Source organism: Metarhizium acridum, assembly GCF_019434415.1.
Source record: "Metarhizium acridum strain ARSEF 324 chromosome Unknown scaffold_320, whole genome shotgun sequence".
In the NCBI taxonomy this organism is placed as follows: Eukaryota; Fungi; Ascomycota; class Sordariomycetes; order Hypocreales; family Clavicipitaceae; genus Metarhizium; species Metarhizium acridum.
The window spans coordinates 673,215-687,305 of NW_027094027.1; the positions used below are offsets into that span (position 1 = coordinate 673,215).

Here is a 14,091-nt window from a genome sequence, read left to right on the forward strand (position 1 = left end):
ACTTTCCCTTATGAAACCTACACCCTCTCTTCCTGCGAAATTTTTCTTGACACCTCCCTGACAAGGCATTTAGCTAATCTTTTAGAGGACAACCCAGAAAGATATGACTTACCACTGCCAATGCAAGGCTCGATGGACGAATGGTGGCTTCTTATACTTTGCTTGGTAGCCTGCTCGAAAGTTTTCCAAGTCTAGGTATGAGCCTCGATAGTAGGGGCATCCTCCGGCCTGTCCACAGTTAGGGGCATTACTCAGTTAATAATTGAAAATACATACCAGCTCCAGATACTTTGCAATGTCGTCATGCTCTGGTCCATCAGGTAAGATCAAGCTTCCATTGCTCTGCCAATGATATTTTTGTTCTTTCAACCTCGAAAGCCCTCTCTAGGCCTTGGACAAATTCATCAATGACGGCCGATTGGTGTTGATTCACAGTGGGAAGATAATCCATAGGATAGAGAATCCGTATCGGTTTCTTATGACCATGGCTTAGAACTTTTTACGAGTTATAAAATGTGCATTCGAGGGGAGTTTCCATACCAGACTGAAACAAAATCTGGGAACCGAGTGATATCCCGCCCGAAAAACACCGGCATATCAAATTTACTAACAAGTTAGTCACAACGTAGGTGATTGCCATGGATAAGGATTCAGAGGATAGATTGACTTACGCAAACTGACCTATAACGCCAGAAGTGTCCATGATTCCGGTAGAAGGGCGAATTGAATGGCAACTATTATAGTGGGCAGGCTTACGGCCACTGCCATTTGCTGTCACGCCAAGTTAGAGGGTGACTCTCTGCTTAGCACAGAGACGTAGGCACCTACTGTCAGACCCAAGAGAAGACATTTGAAGTCTAGCCAATCGACGAAGCTGTCCCAGAAGCACTTGCGTGGCTGTTCCCAGACGGCACTTCAACGTCGGTATCCATCGCCGCGCGGGTTGAATGGCGCCGCAAATTCTACGCACTCTAGGGGCTCTTCCCTCATAATCATGGCTTGTAGTTTGACCTTGCCGACAATTATGGCGCCCGCATCGATGAGAGTCTGAACACATGCGGCATTCTTGGAAGGTGGCTCATACAAATCTTCCCATGCGCGATTGCACAGCGTAGTTTTGTGACCGGCAACGTCAGTATTATCCTTGACGCTGATTCTAGCTCCATCTAAAGGGCGCGAGGCCGAAGGCTTGAAGTAGCTTCGAGATGGAACAATTACCCTTCCATTGATACCTGCTTGTACCGAGTTGAGGGTGAGAAATCTGAATTGTCAGCAAAGCTTTTTTTTCGTCTCATCTTGTTGTCCGATCTTTCTCATGGGCACTTACTCGTCCGACCTGTCAGATGCAGGTTTTAAGCTCTTCATAAAGCAAGCGTTAAAGTCTCGGTAGATACTCCAGGGCTGCCAAGTTTTCCCATGAGCGAAAACATATGGACCGGGTTTGATCTGGAACGCGGAGCTTCCGTGTAGAAAATGCCAGTTCGCAGTCCAAAACCTTCCGAGCTAGAAGGTTTGGAAGATTCTCCATCACTCGAAATCCGTATTGTCGCCATCGAGAAAGGTATTTAGAGCCAGCCATTGGCACAATACTTGACCGCTGGTGCCGACCAAGATTGGGTATATCACGTCGGAGGCCACAAGGTCTTTCGACTCGACAGTGCGGGCGTGCCAGACTGCGAGGGGCCAATCTCTTACCGGTACATGAAGTGGTCGCCACACACTAGATGAAATGTAAGCTGGCGGACTGGTACAACTACAAAAATTCTTACGTGATTGTTTGACAGCGGGATTGCATCATCTGCTTCGCACTTCCCCGTACAATTCTTCCACAATCAATTTTGTAGCTTCTGGCGTAACATCTTCGGATATGTGAGGCTAGAATCTTAAAACCGTTGGCCGTGAAATGGGCTTCACTAATTACCGATGTGTGTCATCAAACTAGGCTGCGATTCAAGGTCTAATTCGACCCCATAACATGGAAAATTCGACTCGTTGTCTAAACTGAACCCACATACATGAGCCTGTATCTGCTAGATAGTGTAGTAGTATTTGCAGACCTGATAATCCAATGCCCGCACTTGTTTTGCGGCTAGGGTTTCCTTGAAATAATTTTCAAGTTCTGGAACGTAAATTGCCTCAACAAGTGCTTCATCTTTGAAGTCAGATAGACCCATCTTAGTTTTCACTCGACGAATTTCAAACCCTTGTTTATCCGGAGCCAAATACGGAACGAGCGGTCATAAGTTCCGAATATGGATGGTTTGAGGAGATCGCCGAGGGTTGTGAAGAGAAAACTTCTCTTTTGGAAAGTAGTGAAAGCTGTAAGGCTCGACCGTGTCCCACAGCTCGTCTCTGTCCAGAAAATAAAAGAGGGCCACTGCCAGACGTGTTACGTACTTGTATTGTACACTTGTACACATATGAGCTAAAATACTCATTCACTGGACGAATTTACGTGGGGGAACTTTCTTAAAGCAGGTAGCAACGTGGCTGAAGACTTGGCGAGGCTTGCAGATGAGGTAAATTGTTAAGCATCTAGACATATGCCACAATACTCGATTCTGAACTGTTCAAGCGCCCGAATCGCCCAATTATATTCATTACCCATTCTCTTGGAGGGGTTTCATTGAAGAAAGTGAGCAAGTACCACCCTGAAGTTGGGGTACTGGACTAATTCGCTCCCGCTCAGGCATTACTTCTGGCGCATGAAGATGTTTACGATGCTCGATTTGAGCTAGTCATTCACACAACTCATCCAGACCCACGAGAGGCTTCCGCTAAATTTGCGCATGGTGTCTGCAAGTCGCAGCCGGCTCTTGGGTGTGAAGAAGGCAAAGCTTCCATGTTTTATGACGGGGCAACACTCTCCCAACTCAGAATTCGTTGGCCGCACTGACATACTCGATTTAATGGATGACTATCTTTTGCCCCGGCAAACCTCAGATCCGCAGCGCGTTGAAAGAACACAGTTATACGCCGTATGTGGCATGGGAGGCATCAAAGACATTCTCAGCTGGCGAAAACGGCACCGTGATGTATCCGGAGACGAGCTTGAATCCTGCGAAGCCGAGCAGACTGGAGACCATGGACATTTGACTGGCGACTCCGGTGCGAAGACCATGACAGACATTCTGCCCGAGATGGGATGGTACGTGCGCTGGCTGAAGTGAACCAGTTCAACCATGGCCGATTTCGCCCACATCCCTACTGCGCCACTGGCAAGAACCGAAGTTTGTGAAACAACTTGTTCTAGATTAGATACTCATTACGGAGTACTTGACTTGTATAAAGTATTTTACTATTGAGTAACATGAGCTTAATAATATAAATTTTTATATGAATATTCAAACGCATCGCGATACGTTTGTAGGGTATATTTCGGCATGTCACTGTTCCCTGGTTTGGGTAACTTACGACCAGGCACACGGTATCTTTATTGGCCCACCTGATGCAGTGCTTGCATGTGTACTGGGAAAGCAATATGAATAGAAAAAAAATCACTCGGTGTTTATACAGTCTTTTCTTTTGTATATCACGATTCTCTAGTTTAGGTATAACTGCAAAGGTCCAACCCCATTGAGCCAGCCTTCCGGGTAGGTAGCGGCCTGAGCCCTTTAACCGCGGAGGCAAAAAGGGTCCCAGCCATGATGGGTCTGGTCTGGTACGAATTGAGCAAGCTTCGCACAGCTCGCTCAGTTGACACTATAAGGGCCACCTCGACAGGTAAAGGTCGGGCTTCTGAGCCCAGACCATAATAATAACTAGGCATACAGTCTTTGTATAATCGGCTTTACCCGACACAGTGATGGCACGAATATTGGCTTAGTTTGAAGAATAAGCTAAGACTGATGAAAGAAAAGAAAACAAGACAAGATAAGACTAGTTTTCTTCTCGAGAGCTTATTAAGCTGCTAGCGGGAACTGTCCCTAGTCTATCTGTAAACACAACTAGCAACCGGGAGAGATATTTTATTTCCCTTTAATTAACGTAAGCTATTAGCATACCAATGTTAAGAGCGATTCTTGCGCTCGGTTGCTTGTTGTTCTGCCTCTCGCGTCACTAGTTATGTGGCCCTTTTATCCAGTTTTATCCAGGCGCGCAAGTGTTGCAGTTCCTGCCGGTTCCGTCCAAGCTAGTCCAGCCTGTCGGCTTGGCCGGAACGCTTTCTCTTCTTGGCGAGCTAACTTGGCAGTTTATTGACGGGGCGAAAAAAAAAAAGGCGACATTGTTGAATTCAAAACACCATCTTTAAACGGGTTGTGCTATTTGTGCGGCAGAAAATCGTTATTCGTGCGGCACCAGACCCGATTTGGATAAGTGGCCAGTTGGCCACACCCCCCCATACATTTTCACATACACCCGCATGGAAAAGGCTATAATTTAAAAAACAAAGCTGGATTCAATTTGAATCTATCAATTTTTCAACAACGCGAGCCCGGGCGAGCGCCGGCAGGGCTCAAATCGCTCAAAAACGCGATTTCCGGTGTTTTTAATGAATGTGTACACATTCACGGGCCGTCAATTATTCCGCTGCCTCCGAGGGCGCTGCCCGGGCTCCCAAGGGGTCATCCATCGAAGCTGCAGCTCTTCCGGCTGTGTTTAAGGGATAATTTCCTCAATTTCCGGCGACCCTGATACTGCCGCTTACTCTGTGGCTTGTCTACTTGTTGATTGAGTTTATGTGTTATTCATAGCGTTTATTGACCGCTGCCTTGACTGTATTGCGAGTCTTCTTCGTTATTGCGTCCCGAATTATTGTTCTAGCTCTGCCTGCGTTACTGTGCGCCGGATGCTTGGATTGACTTGGCCTCAATAACTTTAAGAGCTTAATTGAGGCCTTTCACTTGGCTGTTAACTGCTATTATCATCGGAATTTAATGATGTTGTGTTGTTATAAAAAGGCGGCCCGGGCGGCTGCAGCCTGGATTTTTATTGTGTGCCGGGCGGTTATTGTGAGGTATTTTCGTGATAATCCTTGCGTTGCCAGGCCAATGTATGTAAATTTATATGGTGGGGTGTGGCAGCTGGGGGGTGCACCCTAATTGGGCTTAGTGCCGCACGAATAACGATTTTCTGCCGCACAAATAGCACAACCCCTTTAAACAGTCTTAAGATTCTTGGCTCTTCTGGTTTGTAAGCCGAATTTGACGCTCATTATACAAATCTATTTTGAGCATCTTGGGGCCGCTATTATCGCCGGAAACTTGGATATTACCCAGGGATGATATCCGCGCAGCCGTGGCAGCAACAGTCAGTCACACATTATGCCGCGTCGAGAGGCAGAATTCCTGCCCGTCCAAAATTGGTCCGCAAACAGACATGTCCCCTGGAACTATTGAAGATTCTTGTGCCACAAAATGATAGCTCACGCAGCCATTCTGGGAATATTGTACTACAATGGGCGGACCCCCCCGGCTCGCGGTGGATTGTTATCGTGGATGCTCATCCACCATCTCTCCACCTGTGTAGCCGTGTAGCTGAACACCGAGGTCTCACCGTCTGTCAGCATTCCTTCCAAAAAGCTTATTCATTGGGACCTTTGAAATTTTTTTTCCCTCATTTTCAAAATGGCTATATAATCGGCGTGTTATGGCTGCTCATCCGATCTTGTGTCCCGGCTGAACAATCACTCGCCTCTATTCCCAACTGTATACACTCGCTCAAGTCGAAGCTTACAGGCCCTCGTCTGTTTGATCCGCAAAAGATATTTTTTTTGTGAAATATTAATATCCATACTCATTCTTTGCTTTGTTCGGGTATTGTTTGAACATCTGTCAAGATGAAGGCCTCTCAGATTCTCGCCGCCGGCGCTCTTGTCGCCCCCGCCCTCGCTCAGAACCGCACCGAGATTGTCACCATCACCAACACCGCCTATACTACGTACTGTCCTGTAGGTTTTAGACTCGTAATATTCACTTGCTCCTTCTTCGTGTACTAATATTGTCAGGTGCCTACCACCATTCCCATTGGTAACGTCACTTATACCATCAGCAAGGCTACCACTCTTACCATAACCAGTACGTTGCCATTGCTCCCTGCTTTTTCGAAAACATGTTTCTAAATTGTACTGTAGACTGCCCTTGCACCTTGACCAAGACTGGCTGGTTCAAGCCCACTCAACCTGCCCAGCCTGAGCATGGCGGCAACAACGGCGGCAACGGCGGCAATCCCGGAAGCAATGGAGTCAACCCGGGAAGCAACAGCGGCAACACTGGAAGTGGCAGCGGCAGCACTGGAAGCAGCACAGGTAGCACTGGAAGCAGCAGCGGTAGCACCGGAAGCAACAGCGGCAGCACTGGAAGCAACAGCGGTAACACTGGAAGTGGCAGCGGCAGCACTGGAAGCAGCAGCGGTAGCACCGGAAGCAACAGCGGTAGCACCGGAAGCAACAGCGGCAGCACTGGAAGCAACAGCGGTAACATTGGAAGTGGCAGCGGCAGCACTGGAAGCAGCAGCGGTAGCACTGGAAGCAACAGCGGCAGCACTGGAAGCAACACTGGCAGCACCGGAAGCAACAGCGGTAGCGCTGAAAGCAACGGCAGTAGCACTACTGCAACTGCTGCCCAGCCTACCGGTACCTCTGTCGTTGTTGCCGGCGCCAACGTCAACGGCTTGAGCACTGGAGCCATGGTTGTTGCTGGCTTTGCCGCCATGTTGCTGTAAGAAGTTCATAATGGCGACAATCATGTACCTAGGTTCCTAGGTATGTGGCGTTGCACTCTTCTACAAGCCACTTATACACAAGTCAGCTATATTTCTAGATGTAAATTTTACAAATGGGGTGATTTGTATTAATCTAATGGTTGTTCGATGATGGAATTGGATAGTTGGCTTTGTACTTGTTTAAGCTGCAATTCATAATACATACGCTACATAATTTGTGAACCGAGACAAGAAAAAAGAGCCCCAAGGAGGTTTACTGACGAAAAGGGGCTATTGTCTCGGATACCATGTGATTGAGGACATTTACTGATACTAGTATGCATTTGTGAAGCCACGACTCTCGTACGTGTATGCTAATAATAGATATTTTTATTCGTAAGTTTCATAACAGGGGATATCTTATATATGCTAAACACATGGAATACAACGTAAAAGCTCAGTATCATCCCAGTCAACCTGAGAAATTACAAGGTTACGAGGTGCTGGCTGATTTCAACCCTCGCCACCCCCTTTTTCAGCTTCTAATCCCTCTGCCCATCTAGTTTCCCTCCCAGACATCTCCATACGAGCCCCTCAGAAGAAAATAGGCATACTAGCCTGGTTCTCATAATCGACATTGGACGAGTTACACTCAATGCGGTCCTTGCAGGTGCCAAAGATACGGTCCCACAGACGAGTCTGCTTGCCGTAGTTACCGCTCGACTTCCAGCCCTTGCGGTGGTGCAAGTCGTGGTCCTCGATGATGAGCTCGGCGTTGAACATGCGAAGGAGAAAGCTGAGCACGTTGGGGGGCGTGGCGTGAATGCGCAGGCCGCTGTGGCCAGCCAGTTCGGCAAAGACGACGTACTGGTGGCAGATCCACCACTCGTAGAAGCCCATGGGCATGCCCATCAGCTTCATGGTGAAGTAGGTCAGGAGCGGGATGCCGGCAATGTCAAAGATCTCCTGCTCCGTGTCGGCGTAGAGCGCCAGCAGCGGGTTGGGGTGCTTGGTGAGGTGGTGAGTGCGGTGAAACTGCCAGAGGCTGCCCATCTCGTGCATCAGGCGGTGGTACCAGTAGAACCAGAAGTCGAGGATGATGCCGTACAGGCCGGCCTCGAGCGGCACCCACCGCCAGTTCATGTCGGCCGGCGCCTCGGCGGCGCGGTAGGCGAGGAAGACGGTGAAGATGGGGCGGAACGTGGACGTGGAGATGAGCGACTTCATCACCTTCCACACGCCGACGTCGGGGACGCCGTCTCGCTCGTGGGCGTCGCCGTCCAGGAAGCCGTACCGGTGGCCCATGTAGCGGAGCATGTGGATCTCGCGGATGGCAATGAGCTTGAAGGCGGCGCTGTAGAAGAAGAATGCTTGGAGCGCCGTCAGGTTGAGACCCGTGAGTCGGACGTAGAGGTGGTGAAGGACGAGGGGAATGGCCGCGTGAGAGATGACCCAGCGGTGCATCAGCCAGTCTGACAGATAAGGGACCTTTTCGGACTTTTGATGGACGGGGACAATCTCGTGCAGATTCGTGGGATGCACGTCGATGATTTCGTAGAACCAGTGGGCGAGGTTCCATTGCCGGCGGTCCTTGCTCCGCCAGGTAGACTTCATCGAGTCCCTGGGGTTGGGCTTTGTATCAGACATGATGGCAGCAAGGTGTCTGTGCGAAGCTTTTAAGCCCTTTTTTCTTTGCTAAAAAGAAGAGCAAACTGGTTCACAAACGGCTGTGCTGAGTTTGTCTACGAGTGCGAGGTGTTGTTGTTCTGTTCTGCTATTCAAGTTGAAGAGACCCGGCGACACGGCTGTATTATATGCCTGGCTCGCCACTCCCAGAATTGAAGTCTCAACAAGGTTGAGCCTAAGCCTTGCAGTGCGTCTGTGGAGGGAAGAGGGGGGACGGAGGGCCGGGCCATCTCTGCCATCCCAACAACATGTGAAGGGGATCCTCTCATCATGAGATAACCCCAGGTTTTTGACCAATGGTTTTCTTGTCAGGTTGCCCCGGATTGGACTGTGAGTCTCCGGATTTTGACGGCCCCCCCAACTGCGTCATCTCTACTTTGCATCTTTGAACCAGAACGCAATCAACACGCGGCGGCAGAAGGCTTGGATTTGCGGGGAGAGTCGTTCTCACATGACATTCACAATCGCCTGGAAATCAATCACTGTAGGTCCTTGCCTATACCTGGGCACCTGCTTATTGCTATTGTGATGAACCATCCAGCGGAATAAGTTGTGACAGCCTGGGTTACGTGTCCTTCACAAGGCGTCCCTTTGCAGCCACCATAACCAAGAGTAATTTTTTCAGCCCCAGGGTCTGACCTCATTTACGGTCGCACATTAGATTAACTCCGCAAAATCCCGCCAAATTGATTTTTACACTTTAGGGTTATTACTCTTTTTATTAAAATAAATCTTATAAAAATCATAAAAAATTAAGTTTTAATATTTTTAAATATATTTATAAGTCTAATAATTTATTTTATTTTTTATTATTTTTTAAGTTTTTTAAGTTTTTTTAAAAATAACCCTAAGATAACCCTAACCCTAATATATAATTTTTAATAGTAAAAATATTTTAAAAAATTAAAATAAAATAATTATAAAATTTTAAAATAAAAATTATATATTATATGATTTTAAGAGAATTATTTAAAATTATCTTATATTTTTTTAAGTAAATATTAAGTAGTAAAAATTAATTTGGCAGGATTTTGCGGAGCTTAGCTAATGTGCGACCGTACTCATTGTCTCGCCCCTCGATTTGGCTGCCCGGGCCGCCACGTGGACGGATCGGATTGCAATGGATCTCAAAGGGCCAGTGGGCTGATCCTCCCCGTGTTTCCCTTTCCTAATCCGGTAATGGTTGCGATTGCGAGCAGCTATGAGTGGTTGGGCTGGAATCTCGGTGGCGCCGGAGTTGCCCTTTGACTGTGCTTCACATGAAAAAAAGAAAAACAAAAAAAAAAAAAAATTGGTAATTATTATCATGTTGATGGGGTTTCAAATTTCATCTACTAGGTATTCACGAGCATCTTAATATCCCTCCATTCATCGAGCCCTGTTAAAAGGACCTGCCAACTCCAAACGAAATATCACTGATTGACATGACGAGTAATGGAGAGCCCGAATGCCCATTAAACCGAATCTCAAACATCAGGACATATTCCTAGTATCTGCACAAGCCGTCATGTCCGAGTCCTCCCCTGCGTCTTGCGCGTTTCGTCGACTTGCCGTGTCAAAAGACGACTCTTATTTCTTTTGAAATGTTTCAGTTCACGCAACTTACAGTCAACGTCATGGCTTGCCTGTCAAAACACGAGTTCTAAATTGGTTTGTCTGTTTGCACCTTTCAACAATCTTCACCACCGGGCTTGACATCTTGTCAGGTGACTCTAGACACACATCATCGACCAATAAACAAAAGTTATATCGCGGGCCCGCTTGATATAAGTAATCCCTTCCTCCCGTAGTCCCGATGATGCCGTCTTCCGGAATATCATGTGCCTTGTTCCAGTTACGTCTCAATTCATCCATGGCCCATTTGCTAAAATGGTGGCGGACCTGATCAGGGGATGCGCTATCAAACTGTGATTGGTCGTCCATTACTGCTAACTGGTGCCGCATTAGTAAATCTTGCTCATTCTCTTCCCCCTCAAGTGAATTCTTCAACTCCCCCCTAATCTTGGCAAGCATGCGCTCCCGAGCAGCATCATCGCCATATGAAACGCGGTACAGAACCAAACCCAAGGCGCATTGGGGTCAAGGAACTCGCAATTATGAAGCAAGAGTAGTGGATCGGCCATTTTATTCAAGATCTCTGCGGCATAGGCTTCGCGAACAGAATCTTCGAGTGGGTGGGCTTTTGCAACCTCCTCGAAAGCTGCTTCGAAACGTTCAAGGTCATGTTCAGGGACATCTCGCAAAGCTTTGCCTATTGCATCGCAGTACGCTTCCGCACGCGCCCTATCGGCGTCAGTGAGCTGCCTTGCCTTTTTGGCGTGGATAAAGCGTGCTTGAAGGCGCTCGTGGGTGCTGCGAGCAAAAGATATGTTGCTGCGATAAACCTGTAATGGTGTGAGAAATATGCGGTTCACTTGTGTAATTAAATAACGTGAAGGCCGAGGTGAGGTTGCAGGAACTGATTGATGTTTTGCTGCTAATTAACCAACCTGTTGCACATCGGGATTAACATGATTGACTACTTCATACTGGTTAAGCGCATAATACCAGTTGACGTGTCGCTTGCAGCAGAATTAACCCTATCAGAACAGTCCAGTCACCAGAAACCTGGAGGAATACACTGGGCAATTGCCTACCCATTGAGTTTTACAGCCAATTGACTTGAAATGCACCAGTATTTCAGGTCCTGTGGGCACCATTACATGTAGGTTCTAGACTACCTACCTAGGTCATGATGTGACCGTCACGCGAAAAAGGGGCATGGCCACGCCGCGATATTGATGATAGATGCAAATCTCTGTTGAGCACACTGGAAACCCTGAAAATTGCCAGTACCCTCTTAGACCCTGTTGTGAAGGCCCCTGCTGTGAGTCTCAATCTAAGCCCTAATTTGAGCCCTAGAAAAAGCAACTATCATGACCAACAGCCTCTGAATATCACCTTCTCACCCAACACCTAGATACCGTGCGAGATTGCCTGGCCCACAACACGCAACAAATCACGATCTCTTTCCATGGGTATGCGGTAATCACTTTCTGTGGACTCCAGTAGCCGTTGGATCGAGAAAGTATTAGTACGTGAAAGAACAGCCCGGAACTGAGGTAGTTGCGGCTTATCGCCGTTTCAGTGCAAATTGTCTATGGGCCATCACCTAGATTCGTTGACGAATAATGCCTTCCCCCCAATCCCTTTCCTGCGTGCTACGAGGTTTGCTAGTTGAAATCCTCTTCTATAACTGGTATATCTCGCTTTGGATCTTCCCGCGAAGGCTAGACATTTTGATAGCAGGAAAATTACCATGCTTGGATCAACGGTCCTGACAGCTCTGCTGTTTGCTTCTCAAGTCACTACCACCCGGCAATTACAAGACTATATCTTTCCTCATGAGAACTTGGGCTTAAGCAGTAAATGCTTTGCTGCGGTCAACACGACGGTCCCGTCTTGCCCTGGCTGGCTCTCTCCTTACGCTGGCATGTGAGTAGAGATTATTAGTCTGAGACTTGGTTGCTAATTGTATGTGCTTGTTTCAGTGAAGCAGCCAGTTTTGGTATTCTAGGAGAGACTGAACTTCAGGCTCTCTGTGGTAGCACTTGTCAAGATGATCTTATTCATCTAAAAGGAATTATCGCTGGGGCATGCACCGAGAGTCAGGATGTCATGGTTCCCGGTGGCATTGCTTACCCAGATATGTTTCGCCACGTCAAGGGTGCCCTGTGCTATTTGTGTTCTAACTCTAGCATGTAGCTACATTCCTCATTGATCGATTCCTCTACGCGGCTGGCCTGGCATGCCTCAAAGACTCGTGAATCCGAACCAGGCGACTATTACTACGAAGCTAATGCAATGGTAGAGCCACTGGCAAATATTGCGATTTAGTGGTCGTGCCGTGGATGAATTCAACTGAGCCATCACTTTGCTTCTGGGGCTCTTATGGTGATGCTACGATGGTGTTCCGTATTCCATCGACTCGCCCTGGTTATTGACGATCGATATACAGTTTTGGGCTTGTTGATTAATTGGTTGCTCACTGGTGGCTGTTAGCTGTTGTTGAAAAGTCCCATTGGCACACGTATGCCCAAAAAAAGAAAAAAAAAGAAGAAGGTACGGTCCATGTCACCCATCTATAAAGAGCAACGCGCATTATCTTACTGCAGTGTCTGCATTTCAGGCTTTAGTGCGTTCTGAATACGAGTGTCTTCCGGTAGCCTCGCTGAGACACCCGGCACCAACCCGGCACAAGAGAACCACAGATATGGTGGTTGTGTATCTCCTGGCCTCTTGTATTGCGTGTTTAAAAGTACTAGATATAATCTGCAACAACGTTCTTCAGTTCGTTGACTGTTGGATGACTTGAACCCGGATTACCTGTGGATTCACCTGGAGGTAGTAGTAGAACTCCTGTCGATTATATATACTGCTCTACTTAAAGCACGGCGATTTTGGGAAATCAACGTTCCCGATGGCAGAACAGAAGACAGAATGTCTGAAGAATATGCCTTCAAAATTGAACGCGCTGTCTACGATACGCACAGCAAACTGGTTGACGAGCATGAAGATTAGTCCCTGGACCGATTAACGTGACAGTTACAGAAAATGCTTTGCCTCGTCCGTGGCTTGCCATGGTTTCAAATGCAGAGTCGAATTTGCTTTTAATTTGTTTCGGAAAATAGGAGGATGTAAATCAACCACTCTTTGGTATCGTTCTTCATCCAGATATAGTTACAAAATACTGTAACTCAAGGCAAAATATAAAGCTTTAGCAGGGCAAGCATACAGGGCCGGCCCTGTTCAGCCTTGGATGAGAAGTTCAAGACGTCAGTGACATGGTCACGGAACGCCTCATTAGAACGCAAAATAATGTGTCATTTAATATTGAGATGGCCCTTTCGTGGTTGGGTTGATGGATGGCCCCGTGCCCTGATGCAAAGAAAATGTCGCGTTTCCTCGGCAAAAGCCTCAGCACGTGGCTATGCTCTCCGGCCTGCTCCAAAAGGATGTTCATAGCTGTTTACGATTCTATCATCTCAGATAAAGTCCACATGATCATCTCCGGAGCGGTCCACGCAGGTTTCAGGCCCTTCCGAGTCTTGCCGGTCGAAAAGTCGTTCTGGCTCATCGAGGTCCAGCGGCAATGCCGAAGTTCCTTCTCGCTAGGGTTGAGGAGATGCCATTGGTGATACGAGGTGCGAATGCTTGCGTAATGAGACTAATCGAAAGATAGAGCACACGGAAAGCGAAACGGTTACGCAGACACTCCGGAACACGGGCGTTCAAATTTGGGTACGGGCTGGGAACATATTTGCTTCAGCTACCCCAAAATGACGGCACGAGAAGGTCGCTATCACTCGGCCTCCGATAGGTCACCAAATGCACATGTGCATACATACGAAATGGTAGGTCGAAAATAGACGGGGTGTGTGTGCGGGGGAGTACGGGGCAAGAGTTTAACGTCGCCCGAACTGGATATTTTTGAGACGACATTGTGCATCGAGTAACAAGTACGCGCTATCATATTATAGTACATAAAGTAATTACTTAGCAATGAGAAATAATATTCTTCCTCATCTTTGCATACGTCGCAGTTTAAGAAACGCGCGGTAGTATTACTGAGCTTTATAAAAACATAATACAGATAATCGTGCAAGCGTCATACAAGTAATCATACAAGTAATCATACAAGTATTACGGAAGCATTACATTTGGTAACACTATGTGTTGGCCGTACCTAGGCCCGGGAACCACAACAGACCGCGTGGCAAACAT

At 47.5% G+C, this 14,091-nt stretch overlaps 3 protein-coding genes across 3 annotated transcripts; 1 reads left to right on the forward strand and 2 right to left on the reverse strand.

Moving 5' to 3' along the window:
* Window positions 1-915: 915 nt before the first annotated feature.
* On the reverse strand, window positions 916-1,365 carry J3458_014490 (uncharacterized protein; the record flags this gene model as incomplete). The annotated part of the gene is made up of 2 exons (XM_007810598.2): window positions 916-1,261; window positions 1,328-1,365. 2 exons carry the CDS (start codon window positions 1,363-1,365, stop codon window positions 916-918), a joined length of 384 nt encoding a protein of 127 aa, XP_007808789.2.
* Window positions 1,366-5,400: 4,035 nt separating this feature from the next.
* Window positions 5,401-6,663, forward strand: J3458_014491 (uncharacterized protein; the record flags this gene model as incomplete). Its single annotated transcript, XM_066120592.1, has 2 exons — window positions 5,401-5,890; window positions 5,948-6,663. Exon 2 carries the CDS (start codon window positions 6,052-6,054, stop codon window positions 6,661-6,663), a length of 612 nt encoding a protein of 203 aa, XP_065974427.1. The 5' UTR covers window positions 5,401-5,890; window positions 5,948-6,051.
* Window positions 6,664-7,035: 372 nt separating this feature from the next.
* Window positions 7,036-8,289, reverse strand: J3458_014492 (uncharacterized protein; the record flags this gene model as incomplete). The annotated part of the gene is made up of 1 exon (XM_007810596.2): window positions 7,036-8,289. One exon carries the CDS (start codon window positions 8,287-8,289, stop codon window positions 7,237-7,239), a length of 1,053 nt encoding a protein of 350 aa, XP_007808787.1. The 3' UTR covers window positions 7,036-7,236.
* Between the last annotated feature and the right edge of the window lie 5,802 nt (window positions 8,290-14,091).